The 22814-nt window shown below is 43.8% G+C and overlaps 2 protein-coding genes across 3 annotated transcripts; one reads left to right on the top strand and one right to left on the bottom strand.

Annotated features, from left to right (window-relative positions):
- Positions 1 to 175: 175 nt before the first annotated feature.
- On the top strand, positions 176 to 12298 carry LOC113009939 (importin-13-like). The gene is made up of 21 exons (XM_026148636.2): positions 176 to 323; positions 801 to 926; positions 1056 to 1696; positions 1778 to 1918; positions 2035 to 2176; positions 2265 to 2431; positions 2558 to 2678; positions 6720 to 6867; positions 7079 to 7260; positions 7341 to 7367; positions 7506 to 7640; positions 9000 to 9146; positions 9303 to 9383; positions 9467 to 9604; positions 9712 to 9808; positions 9880 to 9932; positions 10014 to 10080; positions 10190 to 10248; positions 10342 to 10431; positions 10556 to 10737; positions 11858 to 12298. The coding sequence occupies exons 1-21, from the start codon at positions 255 to 257 to the stop codon at positions 11949 to 11951; spliced, it is 2907 nt and encodes a 968-aa protein (XP_026004421.1). The 5' UTR covers positions 176 to 254; the 3' UTR covers positions 11952 to 12298.
- fzr1b (fizzy/cell division cycle 20 related 1b) lies at positions 12121 to 19269 on the bottom strand. 2 transcript variants are annotated; one of them, XM_026148644.2, is made up of 14 exons: positions 18888 to 19269; positions 18357 to 18536; positions 18134 to 18235; positions 17986 to 18049; positions 17742 to 17869; positions 17449 to 17531; positions 17164 to 17347; positions 17015 to 17080; positions 16825 to 16927; positions 16459 to 16640; positions 15820 to 16053; positions 14572 to 14676; positions 12966 to 13058; positions 12121 to 12859 (listed from the first exon to the last, which is right to left on the bottom strand). In XM_026148644.2, exons 1-14 carry the CDS (start codon positions 18915 to 18917, stop codon positions 12818 to 12820), a joined length of 1596 nt encoding a protein of 531 aa, XP_026004429.1. In that variant the 5' UTR covers positions 18918 to 19269; the 3' UTR covers positions 12121 to 12817. The 2 variants fall into 2 exon arrangements, with proteins under 2 accessions (XP_026004429.1, XP_026004431.1); XM_026148646.2 differs by having other exon boundaries at positions 18867 to 19267.
- Between the last annotated feature and the right edge of the window lie 3545 nt (positions 19270 to 22814).

Raw genomic sequence — 22814 nt, 5'->3', positions numbered from 1 at the left:
GGCTCACAGCAAGGTGGTTGGCTCAGCCACCTCTCAGTTCCCACTGAGGTCAGCGTGTCGTCACGGCTGAGCGCACTGCCCACCTGTGTGCCGCACGGACAGCTGAATGACCCGCTGCGTCCTCTCTCGGCGTTGTCTTGACACACTTTAGAAGACGCCGAATTTTCCTTTAATTTTTTTCCTTAAAAAATCAGGCTTTGAGCTGTAAAGGATATCCAGACGCAACAGTAAAAGAAACCTTCACCCTGTCCCAGATGGAGCCTCCAGGCAACCCGGGAGGCACCCCGGTGGAGCTGGAGTTAACGCTGGAGAATGTGGAGTCGGTAAGTTAGGATATTAGTCAAAACTCGTGCATTTAACTGGGAAGTTTGAGTTATGGAATGGAAACAGCAGCATGTTTTCCCAGGAAGAAAAAGAACTGCAGCACATTCTGCTGATATAAATATGATTTCATACCAAATTAGTGAAACGATTTTTTTTATCATGTAAATAACTGTAGTTTGCTCATCATAGAGAGACTGGGCAAAGTGTAGCATTTGTAATATGATGCCAGTTAGAAGCACCTGCTGTACTAATAATAACTAACACATGTGCTTTGGATTAGTTGCTGTGACAACACATTTTTCAGTAAATTCAAACATTTGGCCATCCAGCATTATTAATGATTATTAGTGGTTGTTGTACATGTTGCCCTGCAAATTTAAAGCCAGTTTTATGTGCTAAAATATTCTCGGCATATCCCTTTGACTTCTTACATCGCTTACTTTGTTCTCTGCACTGGTATGTGTTTCTCCATCCAGGCTCTCTACCAGCTGTACTTTGATCCAGACATGGAGCATAAGAATGTAGCCCAGAAGTGGCTGACCCAGGCCCAGGCCTCTGCACAGGCTTGGCACTTCTGCTGGGCCCTGCTCAGCCCTGACAAGGTCTGTAGTTTTTCCCCTCTTTACCCCCACGCTTCACTTTTCTGTAACAAACATTAGGCACCATAACTTAATACAGCCTGGTTGAATGTGAAACTAAGAGCAGCCGTGTGTGAATGTGTCGCTTTGCAGATCCCAGAGGTTCAGTTCTTCGGTGCCAGCACCCTGCACACCAAGATCTCCCGTCACTGGAGTGACCTCGCTGCAGACCAGCACGAGAGCCTGAGGACGCAACTGCTCAGCCATATCTTGCAGTTCTCTTCTGGGCCTAAAATGGTGCTGACTCGTTTGTGTGTAGCACTGGCCTCTTTGGCTCTTAACGTAATTCCCCAGGCCTGGTCTCAGCCGGTGGCGGACATGGTGAGGGCTTTCCAACCGCACAAACCTGATCCTGAAGATGGCTCTGGAGCAAAGGCCTCTCAGGACCCCCACACACATTGTCTCACTCTGCTAGAGCTTCTCACCGTGCTTCCAGAGGAGTTCCAGAGCAGCCGCTTGGCTCAAGCTCGGCGAGGCCAGCTGAGGGAGGCTCTTGCCGGAGAGTGGGCAGTGGTGTGTCCTCTGCTGCGACAGCTCATGCAGAGCCAGGACTCATCGAGTCAGGTGAAAGAGAAGGTGCTCAAATGCTTGTCTAGCTGGGTGGCGCTAGATGTGCCTTTGGGGGAAATCCAGGAACTGCTCCATGACTGCTTCACCGCGTTGTCCGACCCAGAGCTGTTTGACGCAGCTGTGGAGACGGTAGTTAACGCCATCTCACAGCCCGACTGCCAAAGGTGAGAAGCACAGCTGGATGATTAGGTGATGATGAGTGACATGCAGCATATGGGTGGATGACTCCAAACATTTGTGTGCAGGTACATTAATGCTCTACTGAGCCTGATGCCTCTGGTGCTGGGCCTCTATGACCAACTGAAGACAGCAGCTCAGGATGGGGACATGGAAACCTCACATGGTATCTGTCGAATTGCAGTTGCTTTAGGGGAAACACACTCCAGGTACACAGAGTAGCACACACCTACACACACACACTCTACCCTGTACCTGGGCTCCACCATTTGTCTTTTATGTCTGAAATGTTCTTTTATTTCTTACATTTCTTTCCCTGTGACAGAGTTCTGTTGGAACAGGTGGACCACTGGCAAGAATACCTAGCTCTGGTTAACATGATTCTCTTCTGCACCGGCATCCCTGGACACTACCCAGTTAATGAGACCACAAGTTCTCTTACTCTCACCTTCTGGTACACTCTGCAGGTATGGAGAGTGAAGTATTAACGTGTTGTCCATTAGGACAAAAGATTTATACTTCCTTTTTACAAAATCAGCTTGTTATCATTTTTAGGATGACATTTTGTCATTTGAGGAGGAGAAGCAGTGTGTTTACCTGCAGGTTTACAGGCCAGTTTACTTCCAACTGGTGGACGTGCTGCTTCATAAATCCCACTATCCCTCCCAGGAAGAGTACGCCTCCTGGTCCTCTGATGACAAAGAGCAGTTTCGTATTTACAGGTGGGTCTGGTGTTAATATTTTTTCTGTTTGATTGAAATTTGGAGGCTGACTTTAATAATCTACACTGATAATCTTTCTTCAACGCCCAAGACCAACTTTACAAATATGTTTTCCTGACTTTGTAGGGTCGACATCTCGGACACTTTGATGTACGTGTATGAAATGTTGGGGGCAGAGCTGCTCAGTAACCTCTATGAGAGGCTTGGCAGACTACTGATGGACCCCCAGCAGTCAGCAGTATGGCAGGTAATGCCCTGAATAACTCCTATTCAGCCGCTTAAAATGAAATTGTATTAACTGAATTTTCATACAATGAGCTTTTGATTTACTTGTAAAAACCACACAACCTTAAAAAAGTAAGTAAGCATTACTCAAGTGATTCAGGTGCTTCAGAAAGCCATTGAGATAAATGGCAAAGAGGTTGCATTCCTCTAAAAACATCACATACATACATATAATACATGCGTATAATAAATAAAGGCAAAAATACAGTTCAGATATTCGTACTTTATTTTTCTCCTTCTAAAGCAGCTGAGACTGCTCATCTGAAAAGTTAATTTACACAAGTGGAGGCAGCAGTTTGAGCTTTTTGTATTTTTCCCTAGATTGTGATCTATCTTGTATACAAGGACCGAGGGGCAGAAAACAGGTCACAAAGCATCGCTTAGTTCCACTTGTGATTATATAAAACCATGTGTGCAGACACTTGTTTAGTTACATTTAAAATCTAAAGGCTTCTTATTCTGAAAGTTTGCAGATTTTTTGGGAGGGTCTTTTTCCTGTTGCATGCAACCCATCGGTCTTTGAAAGATGAATGACTTTGTCATGGCTTTAAAGTAGTCCAGGTGTAAGACATTAACCACCCAAACAAGAGGCAAAGTAATTGAAGTCACTCATAAAAAGAGTAAACTATTATTTTCACAGTGCAATGAACATCTACTTAATAAAAAAAACGCATAAATAATAAAAGCATAAATTCTTTAATTACATAAATGAGTTACTCATTTGTGTAAGTCAGGAAAGCTACTGGAATTTACAGAGCAGTAATAAACCAGCTTGTCCCAGAGCTGTGCAGGAGAACTGATCAAATCAGCTCAGCTAAACAGCTGCTTCTGTTTTTCCAGCTTCTCACCCTACTCATGAGATTTTATATATTATATATATATATAAATTCCTCGCTCGCCCCTGCAGGCGGTCTATCCTTCAAGCTCGGGTCCTCTACCAGAGGCCTGGGAGCTTGAGGGTCCTGCGCAGCATCTTAGCCGTTCCCAGGACTGCGCTCTTCTGGACAGAGATCTCCGATGTTTTTCCTGGGATCTGCTGGAGCCACTTGCCTAGTTTGGGAGTCACCGCACCTAGTGCTCCGATTACCACGGGGACCACCGTTACCTTCACCCTCCACATTTTCTCGAGCTCTTCTCTGAGCCCTTGGTATTTCTGTTCCTTCTTCCTGATGTTGCTGTCATTGGGAACCGCTACATCAATCACTACGGCCGTCTTCTTCTGTTTGTCTACCACCACTATGTCCGGTTGGTTAGCCACCACCATTTTGTCCGTCTGTATCTGGAAGTCCCACAGGATCTTAGCTCGGTCATTCTCCACCACCCTTGGGGGCATCTCCCATTTTGTCCTCGGGATTCCAGGTTATACTCGGCACAGATGTTCCTGTACACTATGCCGGCCACTTGGTTATGGCGTTCCATGTATGCCTTGCCTGCTAGCATCTTGCACCCTGCTGTTATGTGCTGGATTGTTTCTGGGGCATCTTTACACAGCCTGCACCTGGGGTCTTGCCTGGTGTGATAGACCCCAGCCTCTATGGATCTTGTGCTCAGAGCTTGTTCTTGTGCTGCCATGATTAGTGCCTCTGTGCTGTCTTTCAGTCCAGCTTTGTCCAGACACTGGTAGGATTTCTGGATATCAGACACCTCCCATATCTGTTGGTGGTACATACCGTGCAGGGGCCTATCCTTCCATGATAGTGCCTCCTCTTCCTCCTCATTCTTGGGTTTCTGCTGCCTGAGGTATTCACTGAGCACGCGGTCAGTTGGGGCCATCTTTGTGATGTATTCGTGGATGTTCGTTGTCTCATCCTGGACTGTGGTGCTGACACTCACCAGTCCCCGGCCCCCTTCCTTCCGCTTAGCGTACAGCCTCAGGGTGCTGGACTTGGGGTGAAACCCTCCATGCATGGTAAGGAGTTTTCTTGTCTTTATGTCAGTGGCTTCTATCTCCTCCTTTGGCCAGCCTATTACCCCAGCAGGGTACCTGATCACGGGCAGGGCGTACGTGTTGATGGCCCGGATCTTGTTCTTACCATTCAGCTGACTCCTCAGGACTTGCCTGACCCTCTGCAGGTACTTGGTGGTTGCAGCTTTTCTAGCGGCCTCTTCATGGTTCCCATTCGCCTGCGGGATCCCCAGGTACTTGTAACTGTCCTCTATGTCTGCAATGTTGCCTTCTGGTAGTTTGATCCCCTCCGTTCTGACTACCTTCCCTCTCTTTGTTACCATCCGACTACACTTCTCCAGTCCCAATGACATCCCGCTGTCATTGCTGTATAGCCTGGAAGTGTGGATCAGTGAATCGATGTCTCGTTCACTCTTGGCATACAGCTTGATGTCATCCATGTACAGGAGGTGGCTGACAACTGCTCCATTCTGTTGTCGGTATCTTTAGCCAGTCTTGTCAATGATCTCACTGAGGGGGTTCAGGCCTATGCAGAACAGCAGTGGGGACAGAGCATCTCCTTGGTAGATCCCGCACTTGATGGTGACTTGTGCTATGGGCTTGGAGTTGGCCTCTAGTGTTGTACGCCACATCCCCATTGAGTTCCTGATGAAGGCTCTTAGGGTCCTGTTGATCTTCTATAGTTCTAGGCATTCCAGGATCCATGTGTGGGGCATTGAGTCATAGGCCTTCTTGTAATCCATCCATCCATTCATTCACTTCCGCTTATCCTTTTCAGGGTTGCGGGGGGTGCTGGAGCCTATCCCAGCTGTCATAGGGCGAGAGGCGGGGTACACCCTGGACAGGTCGCCAGTCTGTTGCAGGGCTAACACACAGGGACAGGCCCTTCTTGTAATCATTCCAGGCAATACATATATATATATATACGCACATATATATTAGGATTATCTATGAACTAAGCTAAAACTGCAAATTAATCTTTGATGACTGATAAGACTGTAAAAGTTGTTTCACCTGTAGTAATGAACCTGCAGTTATTGCATATGTGTGTTAACTAAATTGTAAATTAGTTCACAAATAGATTTGGTTGTTTCAGTCTGTCCTTCTATAAAACTGTGATGACATGGTGCCGGCCGCTTTAGTGACCCATTCTTGGTGCTTGCTTCTTAGAACAAAAAATAAGATCTTCCAGGTGTCCATCAGGGGCCGATATTAGTCTTTCTTTGACTGAACAAAAGATTTGTGCTCAGCTGAGCCACCTATAGAGAAAGTGACTGACACTGAAAGGTAGCATTGTTAATGTTGCAGAAGAAAGGACAGCCTCCTTGCTCTCTCCTAGAGCCCACACTTGTTATCTTGAGTGTTCAAGCACTTCAAAGCAGTATTCAGAGCTAACTATAGCACAATTCACCATGATTCACTCCTACTTCATTAAGCATTAGGAATAGAGAACTGAAGTAAATAGCATGTTTCACTGAGTATTAGGGATATTGTTATTGTTTTAATTATTCAGTTGTACTTATGATTTAGAGGAATAAGTCTGCACCTTTACAACTGCTGTGAGTCAGACCATTCAAAATAATCTCATCTTTTGAGCCTTATAGTCAATAGTTGCTTTTACATAACTTGTTTTAACAGATCTATTAAACATATTACAGCTCCTGAATGTGTGGCTTGTTATCTGACTGTGTGTGTAACAGACTGTTTGTTTCTATCATCTCAGCTTAGTTGTGTTTAAGAGCTTTTACAAACATCGTGTTTTACCAGTTGTTGAAGTAAATTCTTACTTTATTTTCATTCTTTTTTTATTTTGATTGCTGTGTGTCTTTTTTTTTTCAAATTACAAGTTTTATTGTGATATGCACAGTAAAGAGACATCCTTTACTGTCCACAACAGATGCCAAACAGAAAAATCCACATATAAAATAAATGAATACAATAAATTATCATTAAAAAAACAATTATAAAAACAGCAAGAAAGTTTAATTATACAAATAAAATAAAAGAATCTGAGCTGCTAAGCTAGTTCTATATATATTCAATTTGGAATGCTTCATGTCGTCTCTAACACCAGACTTTGTTTATTTCCATCTCCAGGACACTGAGGCGCTGTTGTTTGGCTTCCAGTCCATAGCTGAGACCATAGACGTGAACTACTCTGATGTTATTCCCGGTCTGATTGGTCTGATCCCCAGAATCAACATCAGCAACATTTTGCTAGCCGACACTGTGATGTACACAATAGGTACAGTGTATGTTCAGACACCTGCATGATATTGTCCTTGTTCATAGTAAGAAGTTATGCCTATTTTAAAAGAAAATTCTTATTTTCTCTTTTTCTTGCTTAGTCTGTGGTAACAGATCTTTGGTTGCTCGGCTCTCTTTTACGATCGTAGATTTGTGATTGTGATTTGTGTTTATGCTCAAATGGAAATTTAACATCCCTCGTCGAACAGGCTCACTTGCTGAGTGGCTGGCTGACCACCCGGTGATGCTGGGTGGCATATTGCCTATGGTGCTTCAGGGCCTTGCAAAGCCAGAGCTGTCTGTGTCTAGTGTATCTACACTGAAGAGGATCTGCAGGGAGTGCCGGTATGACCTCGGCCCCTACGCTCAGGACATCCTGACGGTGTCACAGGTCAGACACAGAGAAATACACAGCAACACGTAATCAGGGTTTTTAAACCATGCGGTGATTTGTTTACTGTGTTTTTGTAGGATGTACTGGTTAAAGAAGTCCACAAGGTGAGTTCTTAACCTTAAACAGTCACAGTTACTTTGAAACACAGACCATATCACCTCCCTGTCTGAGGGTGGAATTTATTATGTGTGTGTGTGTGTGTGTGTGTGTGTGTGTGTGTGTGTGTGTGTGTGTGTGTGCAGAGCAGCCAGTGCATGTGGCTGATGCAGGGTTTGGGTTTCCTGCTGTCTGCCCTGCCATCAGAGGAGATTTTAGGGAGACTGCACTCACTCATCACGCCTCACATCCAGCAGCTGGATACACTGGCCCAGCAGGAGGTAAATGTAAAAATAATAATAATTATATGCTTTAGTAAATTGATGTTTAAAAAAAATACAGGAAATGCTATAGTTTACAATTCTTTGTAAATCCAGTTGAATATAGAACATCCTGAAGCCTTTGAGAAAAAGTAAGAGCAGCAGTATTTGTATATTTTCTACAGAATATTAGTGTCTGGTTTATTTTGAGTGTGTTTGTATATGTGTAAATGTGGGCGGGTGGGGGTGGGGTAGTATTGTAATAGTCTGTAATGGTTTATTCCAGTGTTTTCTGTATAGGGTGACCAGTCTTAATAACACATAGCAGACAAAACACCATCACTTACCTATTAGTATAAATTCTCAATGTTCAATCCACGTTTCAGCTACAAACCGTCATCAGTGCAATTTGAGTGAAACCATATCGATATGCAGTCATGTGAAAAACTAAGTCCATCCTTAATACAACCACAGGAATTAAAGTGACAGGTACTGCTAAGTGCTGCTAATCACATCATCGTGTGATTAGCTGTGGACACTGAAGCACCTTGATTCTTTCCTTATCTCTGCATTGCACGATAGATACAGATACATACAGTTGTACTGATAATTATACTGGTAAGCTTCTATTATATAAAGCATAGTACTGTATTTTTTTGGCAAGTCTCGTCCTTTATTTTAACAGTGAAAATTCTTACATTGTAACTGATACAAATGTGATACTGAATCAACAATTACAGAAGAGGTGCTGGTGCCTACGAATTGTTTGGGTGACCTTGCTGTTTTTTTAATGCTGGTGACAATTTGGTCTGAAGTAAAAGAGATATTAGTGTGATTAGTTTGATTAGTTCATCATTTACTTCATGAGAGAAAAAAGAAGAACTTTCTGTTTTTCTGAAGCAGCTCTGCGTCTGAGTGTTTTTTTAAATTCAAACTGATGGGGGCAACCCCACAGCTGTCATCACATTTTGATTGCACTGGTGCACAATCCTGCGTGAATGTGACATCAGCGTTTTTCCACTCACGTCCTCCCTCCAGTTTAAAGCACTGACAAACAAGTGAAAACACCGATGAAAGTGCACAAACAGTCATTTGTTATATAACATATCCACATTTAGAAAGAGTAACAATGCTTCCTTTGCAAATAGAGCACAGCATGTAATCCAGAGTTGTTAGAGTACAGATAAAATGCATTTCGATGCGCAGTTTGTCAGTTAAGATGTTAAAAACATCTTTTCACACTCAGATTCTTAACACAGCTTTTACAGTAACAGCAGCGGCTTCACTCTGACACTTGACAGTTACTTGTCCTTTATTTTTTAAGCTTTTCAAGCTTTGTGCTGTACATATCAGACCCATGTACCTTCTCTCTCCCCACAGCTGAATCCCACTAATAAACAGAGCATCATCCACATTGTGGGGATGCTGGCCAGTCTCTTTACCACTCTGGACATCAATCGGCAGGCAGACTGCTTAGAGGGAGCAGCCAGCTCCAGACTCCCAGTCCCCCAGAGCACACAAAACCCAGTAAGTTCAGAGGAAAAACAACAGCTTGATTAGCAGAGAGCAGTTAGAAAACCCCACTATGCCTGTGGGTACAAAGTGTTAAAGTTCATATATAGAACTTCTTATGCTAATATTTTTTAATTAAAAACTATTCTTTTCTTTTTTTCGTAAACTTAGGTGGTCGTTGTGCTACAACAAGTCTTCACTTTGATCCAGACCATCCTCAGCAAATGGCTCCATGACTCGGAGGTGGTAGAGGTAGGAGGGTTTTCACCTCTTGCATAAACGTGTGTATGTGTGTTTCATGACTCACACATGCCCACTGCACCCCCCTCTACCAGGCAGTGTGTGGGGTTTTTGATAAATCAGTTCGAACCCTCCTACATGATTTTGGACCCATGGTTCCTCAGCTGGGAGAGATGCTGGGGGAGATCTATAGCGCCTTCCCACAAGCCTCGGCTTTGGACCTGGCTCGGCAGGTACACCTCCGCATACACAGGCCAGAGTTAAAGTATTACTCCTCTGACTCTGACACAGACTCTCGCAGGCTCAGATGTCAGTCTCTTTGTTTCTGTATGTTTTAAAGATGGTTCACATATTTGCTGGAGAGGAGCATCACATCCCTCACATCAGAAGCCTCACTGAAGTGTTAACATCCACCACGCTCACTATATTTCAGCAAGGTAAAAAGAGGCTGCGTGGAAATGCACCTGTTTTGAATCAGGGCTTTTCTTACCGTGTGCTTGCTCGGCAGGTCCGAGAGATCATCCTGACATTGCTGAATCGTTTATGGACCTTCACGCCCAGGTTGGTGGAAGCCGTGCGAGTTTAGGAGCGTCTAAGAAATTCATTGTTTGACTACAACGCCCATGTCTTCTCGTCTGTTAGATTCTTAAAAGGAAGCCTGATTTGTATCTGTCTGAGCAGTTCGATGTGAAAGCACTGTTTTACTGTGGTGAGTATCACCGCATGCTCATGAAAAGAAAATTTTACATTGTTTTTACAGTTCCTGCAAAAGTGCCTTTGTGTGAGTCACTCGCTGAATCAGTCATGTTTGTCTGCAGGGATTCTGTCACTCAAGTTTCCAGAGACACCCACAGTAAAAGCTGCCAGCCAGTTCTTTGTAAGCTGAGGCAAAAAATGTGCAGACTTTCATATAACATCATGTTTCTTGTCAGAACTGAATTTCTCACCTTTTCTACCCTATTCCTGGCAGACAGAGTTCCTGAGTCGCTGTAAAGACATGCCCTCATTTGGTGATGTGCTGCAGAGGGATGGAAAGCTCCTGACAGAGACCGTTCTGCAGGTAAACTAGTGACAGTATCGGAGCGTCCACCTCAATTCGTTAAACCCATGGGTTTCTTTTTTCATTCTGGCACTGAATTTGTCTTTTAATGCTAACATATTGTACATTTTTCCTCCTCTCTCAGGCGGTTGGAGGTGAGTCTCCCAGCAGTCTGACGGAGCACTTCTCTGAGGTGCTGCTCAATCTAAGCAGGCACTGCCCGGCCCTGCTGTCTCAGTGGCTCAAAGAAACACTGCAGACCCCAGGGTTCCCCTGTGCCCAGCTCACTGCAGAGCAGAAACACACCTTCAGTCAGCAGCTTCTAAGGTAAAGTACAGCACCAAGTGGTAGAGAAGTATTACCTATTCGATTAATGGACAAGTTGTTTATTGTTTTGTAGTTTTTCCTCTGTTCTCCACCACCGTGGTTTCTAAATCAGTCAAGATATGACTTAAGAGCAGAGGTTCAGCTTTAATTCGAGGGTTTAACACATTTTGAATGTAACCAGTGGTTTGCGCCTTGTTGTAAATCCTCTGCATTTCCACTCATGAAAGTGTGTCTTGATTGTAGACATTGAGAATGCTGTCGAGTCGTTTTTCCTGACCATGAAAGTATTTAGTCATCATGTGGTCTTCTGGTGTCGGTTAGCTGTCCAGTGCATTCCTCTGCTTTTTAAAAATAAACCATACAGTAGATTTTACACCTCTCAAAGTTGTTCTCTCTCTGATAGGTTTATTTAAGTTTTTCAGCCTAATGGTGTCCTCACCAACTTGCACAGACTTCTTGTGCTTCATATTTAAAATTACAGTCAAAAGATATAAAATACAAAGTCAACTTCAGATAATCTGTCTGCTTCACTTGTCATGAAATAACAATGAAACAAGCCTCACCTGACCAGGATACTGCTGTCAGTCAGTTTCCAATCTCTCTTTGAGCCTCTAAAAATGGCTGTAATTAATAAAGAGTGAATGCAAAACGTTTATAAGACCCCTCGAATTAAAGCTGAAAGTCTGCCTTTTAATCACATTTAAAAGGCACATTTAAAATCCACTGTGCTGGCATTCAGAGGCAAAACTGCAAAAGCTGTATCGTCCAAGAGATCATGGACCTAAGTGTAATGTTCATCGATGGCAAAATGGAACAAAACAGACTTGGTGTTTGTATACATTAAAAATAATTGTTAATAACAAAAACGTTTTAAATGTGTTGTCTGTAGTTTTGCTGTGTTACAAACTTGTTTCATTCCACGATAAAGACACAAAAGTATCGGCATGTAATGTGAACGCATTCGAAACATTACTGATGCCAAATTAGGATGTGAGACATGACTTTATGATATTTGGCCCATTTATAAAATGACATTTTATGACCAATGAGCTTTGGAGATGATTTCAAATACAAATCTGTCCAACAGCAAAATCTGTTCTCTTTTTTTTCCCTCTCTAAGGGAACAAACCAACAAGCGTCGCGTTAAGGAGATTGTGAAGGAGTTCGCTTTGCTCTGCCGAGGTCCGCAGGGCTCTGGATACTCAGATTACTAGTCGGAGCTGCCAGCGTTGCATCCGACTTCCTCACCGGGTCTTTGAGAAAGGCCCACGGCTCATCCTCGTTTTCAGAAACGCTTTGGTTCTAAATGAGACTTAAGAAAGCACGACTGGAAAACAAGACGCTCCCACAGACACACTGAGTGGACACTTATAAGATAATCGATTCTCTGTGCGACATATTTTTTAATAAAATATCCAAAGCAGGATAAAATGAGATAAGAGTCAGGGTGGCATTTTCGTATCTATAGGCAGGAATGCGCAAGGTTCCAAACCTGTGCTTCGTGTCTATGAACACTGACAAAACAACAATAAACACATGAAACTCTGCTGCAGCCACCTGAGCAACCGGTCGTGTTTGTTCACTTATTTGTGGTTCCCTCTTCTGTTGCATACTGCTGTAGATCATATTCACACATTATCTAATGAAAGAAAACCACCCAGGTCAGGCTTTATCTTCTCTCTGTTACAAAGGAGCGCCTCTTAAAAACATCTTACATTACATTATTTAGCTTAGAACTCTTGCACAGGTGTACTTCTGCTGATAGATAAGAAAACGACTTGATCACTTTTCACAACGGGAAAAAACAACAACAAAAAAAGAACGAGATCAACTTGATAAGCAGACAACAAATTGTGACAAAAGACTGCTGTTTCTGTGTGTGTGTTATTTTTTTCTGGAATCGGTGACATCACTGTGAGGGATGGCAGTTGTCCGTCGAAGTTTTGCCTCCATCCTTTTGTAGAAAAGGATGAGAGTTTGTGCGGCGAGGCTAGTCTGAGTGTCGTTGTTTGACTCTGTGTATTACAGCCACACCCCGGCAGGCTCCTCCAGAGGACCGTCCCGACCCCCGGGCCGTTTACTATCGTATTCTCGTGAAGAGGTTAAGTACTGACTTTGATTCCTGGGAAGAGAAATGCATCAAAACAGTGTGAAGCACATTGAAATGCATCAAGTTTTACTCATTTTCAGAAATTAAGAATATAAAGTTCTCGGATAATTTACTCTACCTTGGTACAGCGCGTCTTACTGAAGACGTTCCAGAATCGTAGTGTCTCGTCTCCCGCTCCTGTAACGATGGCCTCCCCGTCTGGTGACACAGCCTGAGAGCGCAGAAAAAATGTGGCATGTGAGAGATTTAACAGGACAGTTACAAAGACAGTTTTGAGATCCTTTAATATTCTCAAAATGTTTTTGATTTACATGCACTGAATGCAGTAAGAACAACAGCACAGGCATGAGCTTTAACTGGTGCGAAGACATACTATAAAATCAGCTTCTTTACTTATATAATACCACAAATTACCTCTTTATTACTGTGAAAAATAATGCAACAGTGAAGTGTGGAATTCACTAATGGAAGCAGACCGCAGGATTTAAGTGCATCCCTAGTTTAATGTCCATTAAATGTAACACAGAGTGATTCTTGCACAGTTTTACTTCGGCATGTTGCTACTAGGGATGGGTATCGTTTAGGTTTTATCCGATACCGGTGCCAAACCGGTACTTTTGAAACGGTGCCGGTGCTCAAACGGTGCTCAAACCGGTGCTTAAAGAATGGAGAACACAAACTTTGTCCAAAAACCTCTCATGTTCAGCTGTTTTTTGTAAAAATATAACAATGTTAGCCTTTTCTGCAGCTATGGGGCATATATGGTATCACTCTTGGCTGGAAGCAGTGCTTAAACAATGGAAAAAACAAACTTTGTCCAAAAACCTCTCATGTTTAACTGTTTCCCACTTTTTCTTTGGTCATTTTAGCCTTTTTGGCCAGGGTGAAGGGAGTATCTGCCATCAAACAAGAAGACAGCCGCATGTAACTACGACGGTGTTTGCTAGTTCACCTTACATGCATTAATGTAATAACGTGGTTAGCCTACTCAACGTAAATTACACTCGAACAACATGAAGTTACTCAAGCAGAGAAGAACGGCTGCTACCATCATCATCCTCATCATTTCTGCTACACTGGGAGGGCTAGGGGCCAGGACTCTATTCTTCGGGTTTTTGGGGGATGTTGCTCCGGGTCCGATAACAGGCAACCCACCCGCAGTAGATGTGCACGGAGTGAGGTCTCGCAGCAAGCTATCAAATATGGCGCATTTCTCGGCTTTTAAAAACAACGCTATGCGTCGCCAGGTGTTTCATCAGATTCGGGGTGTTACCTCCTTTGACAGTATCACAGTATCAGCTTAAAGCACTTGTTGCAGGCTGCTGAGTTTGCATCTTTTGCTGTGAAGTACAGCCAGACTTTGACCGCTTTGCCTTGGGCATTTTTAATCTGTAGCTCTGTTCTAACAGAACGTACGTACCTGGGCCCGTCTACTATCCTCGGAAACGTAAAATGATTGGCTAGAATCTAAAGTGTATCACAGCACAGGAAAAAAAGCACCGAAATAAAGCACCGAAATGTGCGCTGCTTTTCGGTCTGGTTACTACCGTTTATGTCAGAACCGGTGCCATGATGTCACCGGACACCGGTACCCATCCCTAGTTGCTACACACTGAATTAAAATGTATTCCAACGCTAGAAGTGTGTAAGTTATCAAAGTGCAACTATCTAGTTACATCAGTGCTGAACATGCACAGTGATTCATTTAGAACGTGTAATCATACCAGATACAGGACTCTGTAGGAGTGTCCCGTCAACTTGGCCACCTGTGTCAGCGATGGATACTTCCACACCAGAATCTGGTTCTGAGAGTAGCCGTGTGTGCTCACCTGCAAACAAAGAGCAGCATTGCAGTTACCACTTTGCAGTTGGATGCTTCTGCCAAGCACTCAAGGGGGAGCTTCCAACCATGTCCCATCCTGATTTATTGTATAATAAATATATAAATTGATGATTTTGTAAAAAAAAAAAAATGTAATAAGCAAACAACACAGATCGTCATCAGTTTAGCGTCTGATGCGGTACTGATGTTCCTGAGTGGAACGGTACTTAAACATAAGCAGTGTATGAATTCTTGATTTTTTTTTATGCAGACATAGTGATCTTTGAACAGCAAAAGTAAAAAAGGAAGTTAAACACCACTTTTATTGGAGATTATGTATCGGAATTTCAGGAGCAGGACCACGCCTCCAAACACGAGGTTCCCCTAGTTCTGCAAGCTGATCATTCTCGTTTACGTGCCCCACCCTCCCTCCCTCCTTGTTCTCCATTCTTCAACTTCTTCACTTCTATTTAGTGCATAGGGATCTGCCAGGGCCGGGAGCCATCGCCAGTCCCCTTCGATTCCTTCCCCAAACCGCAGCTCAATTCATGTCAAAGCTTTCACTTTTTCCTGCTAAAACGCTGTCAAACATAAATGAGGACGTGGGCCCAGCTAGTGAAATGAAATTTCAGACCACATTTGGATGGTTATGCTCTTTCCAAGAAAACACCAGTGTAAGACGATAATATTGGAATTTAATAACATACTGCAGAAGTCTTTATTAGTTTGAAACACCTTCAACATACTGCTCACTTCAATTTGCAACCATCTCTGGACGTCGAGCGTAACTAAGCTGTTTTAATTCAGGGTTTTGTCATGTGTGCACAGTAGAAACGCCTTTCAAGTATCATGTAATTCAATACAAAACCAACACCGGCTAGTATGAAAACTGACCATGACTCAGCACATCAGGGGTCGCAGTTCCAGCTAAACCGAACGCTGCATTACACAACACAGGTGCAATGTGCGCATTAGTAACTGGCTCTATATTAAGCTGTCCAAACGGGATCTGTTTTGCTAATTTAATGTTTGAGCTACTGTTTTCACAAAGTGGGTCTAACTAGCTTGATGAAATCATCTATAGCCAGACGCTGCTGTGCTGACGTCACGTCTTAAGAGTGTTGGGCAGTGCGTGTCTGCGTCTCCTCACCAGTTCGTTGGCGTGTTTGGACCAGGCCAGGTTGCAGACCTGGGAGCCGGTGTCTGTGCTCTGCAGAGCCTGACCCGTCAGCGTGTTCCAGAAACGCAGGCAGCGGTCGGCCGTGCCTCCGCCTGACGCCAGCAGCCCGTGTTGGTGCGGAGACCAGGCGATGGCTTTCACTGCTGCCAGGTGGTCACTGTACTGCTGCACAGGGAGAAGGCTGGAGCTGTTCCACACCAGTAACTGTTCAAAAGGCAGGAAGAGGTCAGTAAGGAGAGCTTTGAGTTTAACTCTTTCTTCCATAAAGACCCTTAATGAAAAGTTTTGACACCTCAGTTTATGCCAATAAAAACATGCTGTGACAGCCATTAGAATCATTTCCATGGGTAACTCCATGGGCAGAGACCACCCTCGATATTTTCTAGTGTAAACCCAGTCAATTTGTTTTATAAGGAGGCAGAAATATAAAAGAGACCACTCAGTTCAGAACAAAAATTCAAGGGCTACTCCTAGAAGAGGCTAAAGAGGTACGAACAGCTGCTTTAAAATATATAGATATCAATACAGCTTGAATTTGCTTACTTTGAACCTTTACCTAGATTCTAACCTAAAACTTTCCTTAAGTATGTGCTGTTTTAGTCGCCTCACCTTGTTGTCGTTGCCTCCAGATGCAAGGTGCTGGTGATCGGGGGACCATTTGAGACCGCACACTTCCTGTCTGTGACCTTGCAGCCTTCTCTCAGCAGAAGGCGGCGTTCTGACGTCCCGCTGTAGGATCACTCGGTCTCGACTGCCAGAAGACAACTGCTCCCCATTCCACGCCAGGGCACCTTGGGCACACAGGGTAGGTTCTCTTACTCTCATGCCCCAGATAAAGAGAGCTGAGCATGAGCTTAAAGGCTCAGAGCGACGGTAGTTCCTGAAACCACTACCAGCAGCAGGATAAACGGCTTCTCAGCGAGAGATGCACAAATCACATTTGACTGAATTCACTTCGCTCCTGCTCGGACTGACCTACTCTGGCTGAGTGGCCCTCCAAACTGGTCAGCTTCCTCCCTCCTGCTGCATCCCACACCTGAACGTAACCTTTGTGCGTCCCGACGGCGACCAGGCTCCCCTAAAACACGAGCAACCCAAACATTATTGTTCTCCTGTCTGTACTCTCCTCTCTCATGCCACACACAAGCAGCAGTCGCTTGCTCACCCTCTCGTTCCAGCACACTGACGTAACAGAGTCTCCGTCCACTGAAAGGTCACACAGCCTCGTCACCTGTTTAAACACAAAAATAAGCACTTCCAGAACTCCTTATCTGCAGCGCACCTCTTTAAAATCTAACCCACACCCCCACTTACCTGGCTAGTGCAGGCACTCCACAGGTAGACGCAGGCTCCCAAACCAACACTCAGCAGGTTGCCTGCTGACCAGTCCACCAGGTTGAGGTAGAAGTCATCCTGCAGCTCCGGAGCATCGAGCACTTTGAAGGGGATCTTGGAGATCTTTCGGGCTGGTTTGCGGGGAGAGCGGAGCAGCTTGTGACTACAAGAAACAAAACATGGAGACGTTAAACCCCTCCTCCTGAAAAAAGCACGGCTCAAACACCTGATGAGTGAGCAGCATGTGTGTGAGACATTTCATACCTTTTGTTACTAAGTGGAGAAAGAGAGTATGGTGAGACTTCACTGTCATTATCAAAAGGCACTCTCTTAGTGTGGACAGTGTACTGCAGAGAGGAAACAGAACCACAGTTACAAACTGCCACCAGGTTTTGGTACGGACGTTGTCTCTTATGGCCAACTTGAGTCAAAAATAACAGCATAATACATGCGTGAAATGTTTATGACAGCCGCATGTAAATATCACACTGACAGCCCACGGGAGGAGTCGCTTTAAATTCACTTTAATGGCCACCCACACCCCCGTTGTCATTTACCCTAAAAAGACTGTGAGAGTCCTGCGAGAGGACTGCATGCCGCCGGTCTTCCGTGTGAGGGTCTGGCACCGTCTCGATCCCGGCCCCCAGCAACTCATTCCTCAACAGGGCAGCATAGGCCACAGCATCTGGAGGGGCGGCAGTGAGAGCGGTGATGAAAATGCTCGTGTTAGAGGTGCAGATCTGGACTTTAAATGATTGTTATAACACATTTGCATAACAAATAATAATAAAGACTTCTGACCTTTGCTTGAGTCTGAAGTGGCGTCCTTTGCTTTATGGTTCTGACTGGGAGAGCGACAGTTCTCCTGTCAAGAAAGTGAAAGGTATGTCACCACTGGCCTGGATTACTGAGCTGTCACTGTTAGTTTAACCAAACGAACACCTCTCACATTGGCATAGTGGAAGTTGATGCTCCAGTTGCTTCCAGCTCGAGTAGGGATGAAGCGGTCCCCTGACTTCACACTGACAGGACTGCAGGTAGCACTCAAACACTAGGATGAACGTAAGAGATAAGCAGTCCACTAAAGATCAGTGCTAATAAAAAACAGCACACTCACACGAGAAGACTGCAGCCGTGCTGAAACGTGTTAACTATCGCTCTCTATTCCTCACCTTGGTCAGGCGGGCCTCTGCGGGCAGGTTCTGGTGGTTGATTTGCCTCAGCAGCCGTCTCTCGTACTCTTGGTCCATTTCTTCGGGGATGACGAGCAGCAAGCCCCCTCTGCTGCTCTCCCCGCCCCCTTTAAACCTCCGCTCCCTCCCGGTAAGGAAATCCGCAGTGTATCCCCATGTCTGTGTAAGAAACGGCTCAGCTTATTTCACAGCAGAACCCATCCAGAACACAATGTGCGCTATCCAAAGACACGCGCACACACGCACACACACAAGTAGCTTATTCGGCTAACAAACCAAACGGCCTGGTTAGCCTGGCGTCATCGTCTAAGCTCAGCTGGTTTAAACATACACGACTGAAAAGCCAATTCCGCTTACGGCGTTCAAAACTGGCTTAAAGCGGGTAGATATGAAGCTAAAATAAAATGCTTCAGGGTGTGCTAATGACAGCCGCACCGTTGTCATGGTATCATGGTCGCGCACACAACAACCAATTTACAAGCAACGCACATCAGCTGACGACTGTCATACCGACTGACACGGCGGCTCAGGTGACCACATCAAACATCATCTCTGTTTGAAAGGATCGGCGCTGAGGCCGGAAGAGTTGTTGTTTTCTTCCAAAATCAAAAAAGTAAAAAAAAAAAAAGAAAAAGAAAAATAGCGGTACACCCAAACGCTAACGGGACTCGGTGGTGTTGTTTATGTTCTGGAGCAAGATGGCGACAGCTGTGGAAGAAATTCTTTGGTTGACTTCTGCTGTCTGTGCAGTCAACGCAGTGTGACTCAACAGCGACGCCCGCTGGCGACAGATGTTCACTGCATCGTTGAAGCGTAGCCTGTGATTCCTCGTAAGGACACAAGATGTCGCTGTTGCACTGTAAAATAAAATTACCCGACTCTTTGAATTCCCAATTTCTTTGTTGTTCTGTTGTTGTTGTTATTGTTTGGGGGTTTGTTGTTGTTTTGGTTTTTTTCCTTTTTAAAATAGATTATATGAAAGATTTAAGCGAGAGTAGTAGGGAAAACATAAAAAAAAAGAATATTGATTAAATGAGTAAAACCTAATTCCAAGAGAAACAACACCTTTAACTTTATTTTATGTGTTTTACACATTTAATCATTAGTCATTGTTAATCTGTCTCCCCCTCTTTCACCTGAGCTCGGTTATCCCAGAGGAGTCTTCCTATTCTTCCTGTTTTTTCTTCCCACCGTCACCAAGTGCATCAGTTAAATTTAATTTTAAAAACATTTTCTTTATTCTATTTATATTTGTTTTAACTGTCACTTACTTAAACGTGCACATATTAAGAAGGAAAATGCAAATTCTTATCTCACACTGGTGTGTAGACACCAGAGAGCTATGTATGAGAGTAATTCTACAGATCTCAATTTTAACCAGTTTTTAAAGCATACGTCTCATATTCACCAGCTGCATGGCCATCAAAAGTTTTTGGGTCAGGCTGTCAGAGTATTGATAGCATATGCTTGGCTAGGAGCCCCTCTGTGAAACTTCAAAGTGAAGTAATCTTACTTTTTCTTTTTTTTTTACATCCCTTGGCTTAAAGCAATGGGGGTGGCCACTTTGCAAACTAAAAAGGCAGACAAAGGTCTATTCTCTGGCCTCTTTCATATAATATTTCTGAGCCAAACTGATAAAACAGAGAAAGGAAAACAGCCTTACTATTATGTTGGGGTTTTAATTAGAGTGACTGACATGGTAGAGTGGAGTCGAGGCATTGGCATCTTTGGTTGCACCCTGAGCTGCACGTAGGCTGTCTGCCAAGCTGTTCTCTGACATACTTCGAGACACTCGGTCTTCATTTACATGTCAGCAGATCTGGTGTGGGCCACACAGGCACTGTTTATAGATTGTGTCTAAGTTCCTTTTTGTGTTTCTCTGAATTCTGAAGGGCTTAAACGTCACTTTCGTGTCTCCTTTTCACTGTACTTTTTGTTTCAAATCTCACACCTCTACGCTGTGTAACAGTCTCAAACACGGAGTAAGAATGATAGTAATAAATTACGTCTTTGTGCTTTGCTTAAAAACTACCCTTATGATCTACAACACTTATTTGACAATGTCCTGTGGACAGAAGAGGCAAAAGTTGACCTTGAGCCAAAGGTGGTGCACAGTAACATCCAAACCTCATCACGGTGTGGACTGATTTGTTACCTTGGTAACACAGTAGGATGTCAGCATGTCTGAATTGGAAAATGCAACATTTCTTTACAACACGTCAATAAACTAACCTGAAAACAAGACAGTCAGGTAAAGTGCAAGAACTTCAAAACTGTAGTTAAACTCATTCTTTGCAGTATTTCAGGAAAGAGCCAGAGCTGGTCGGTGCCTCTACACAGGATTTTTCTCCAGTGAGTGAGAGGGTTGCTTCGCTCCTTGGGTCAAGAACGGGCCCTCACTGTTATTAACATTTATGTGCCAATGGCTCAGAGTACCCGGCCTTCTCAGAGTCCCAGAAAAGGGTGCTGGAAAATCCTTGATCTGAGACCTCGTTGTCCTGCTGGGGCACCTCAGCTGCTCATGAAGGCAATGATAACTGAAACCTGGAAGGGTGTTGATGGGGGAAAGGCCGGCAGAGCTGAACCTGAGTCCTGTTGTGTCAATGGACTTCGGTGATGATGCATAATGAGTGTGTGTCATCCCTGCTGAAGACTACAAGCTGAAGAGCTTTAAGCTTCTCTGTGCAGCCTGGAAACAGGTGAAGCTGTGCCAGACACCTTGACTATGTTTCTACGATTCCAAAGAGTTCCCAGAGTTTTTTCTTGCAACTGTAAAGATCAGAGTAGCAGTTTAGCCATTGCTTTTAACTATCAGAGCCATTACTTTCCAGTGAAGTGAAAGGAACATTTTAATGGGGAAACTATGGGTCCTAGTTTTGATTGTAGATTTTTAGTTTTGCACATCACGTACCCAAACATTGTTGCAGACTCCCATACACCTATTCACACTATGGCACTGCTCAGCGGCAGCAGTTAAGCAGTTACAATCAGAAAGGCGCTGCACAGACCTTTGGGGAACAGCTAAAGTAACACAAAGCAAAAGCGAAGCTGACTCGGCACAAAGTTCCTACTTTCCGATCTGGCCAAGCGCTGCAAGTTGAACTGGAACAAAACCGATCCGCTGAGGCAGCCATCAAAGCCACAGGAACCAAAAGATCTGCTGCCAATGCAGCACAGAACCTCTGCAATATTAGGCAGGTTTTACTGGGGTGGTTGTTTTATGTATTTCAAGAGTTTATCCATTATTTTAACTTCATATCTTAAGTATTTTATCTGCTGTTTTAAGCTTCTGTCATTTATCTTTATCTTTTAGCATCACTTTTTGGCATTTTATATACTTTTAGGATATATTTGTAAAAAAATCTTTTTTTAAAAAATCTATATTTATTTATTATTTGTAGCTGTTTCACAATTTATTAATTTCTGTAAGCTTCAACCCATGTTTTTTTCCTTGATACCCGTAACACCTTCAGTAGTGGCACTTGGGATAAAGGAAGAACCTGTTTACCTGTCAATCATATCTGATGTCAAATCATTTTGAAATTGAAAGAACATTTTTGTCACGAGGTACAAGCTGAAATCGGTGTTATATATAAAAATGACTTTTATATATTCTTTATTTACCCCGGTAAAAAGTCTCATTATAATTTTCTTTTTTGGAGATCAGGCCAAGAGGGCAGCAAAGATTGCAACAAATGTAACAACAGTTTCATAAAGATATTTTAAGTGTCCATAAAGGACTGGTTGGAGTAGGTACAGCAGTGCAAAGTCACGAGGTCATTTCTGTACTTGATATATGACCGCTTTGGAAATCGTGCAGGCTAGAGCTCATTTACAAGAATAAACAAGGATCTTAGACATAAAAACCACACACAAATAAAAACACCATCAATCATGTTTGGTCATCATTTTCTACTGAATGAGTGTTTTCACTTTTGATGCTTAAAAGAGATTTTGCTGATAATTATATAAAAAAATAAAGATAAAGAAACAGATTTGCACGTGCACATAATGACGTATTTTTGGACCGCTATATTGCTTTGTTTAAATGGAGGATATGAGTACTTTTCCATGATACTCAGTCCATACATGCACACACAAGCAGACACAAAGGGATCCAAACATAGGGGTTACTTGCTAGAACCTATCTACCAATGATCGCATACTGCTTTAAAGGAAACCCAGCCACAACAGTGCGCCTTATCTGCGTGCTCCATCAAGTCCACACAGAGCAACGTGCAGTCAGGCCCGATGCTGACACGGAGGGCCCAGTCTGGGGCTGCAGGGCAGCTGTTTGCCCGAGTCAGGGTGGAGGGGGAAGTGGAAGCCTTATCATTTCTGTTGAGTGCACACAGAGGAAGTTGGGTCAGCGCTTGCAGACGGTGACGCTCTCGGATCCTTACTGGAATTCACAACAAAACAACAATGGGACTGTGA

The sequence above is a fragment of the Astatotilapia calliptera genome, chromosome 18 (assembly GCF_964374335.1).
Source record: "Astatotilapia calliptera chromosome 18, fAstCal68.1, whole genome shotgun sequence".
Lineage (NCBI taxonomy): Eukaryota > Metazoa > Chordata > Actinopteri > Cichliformes > Cichlidae > Astatotilapia > Astatotilapia calliptera.
Note: the sequence above shows the minus strand (reverse complement) of the source record. Positions and strands in the feature narration are given on the sequence as shown.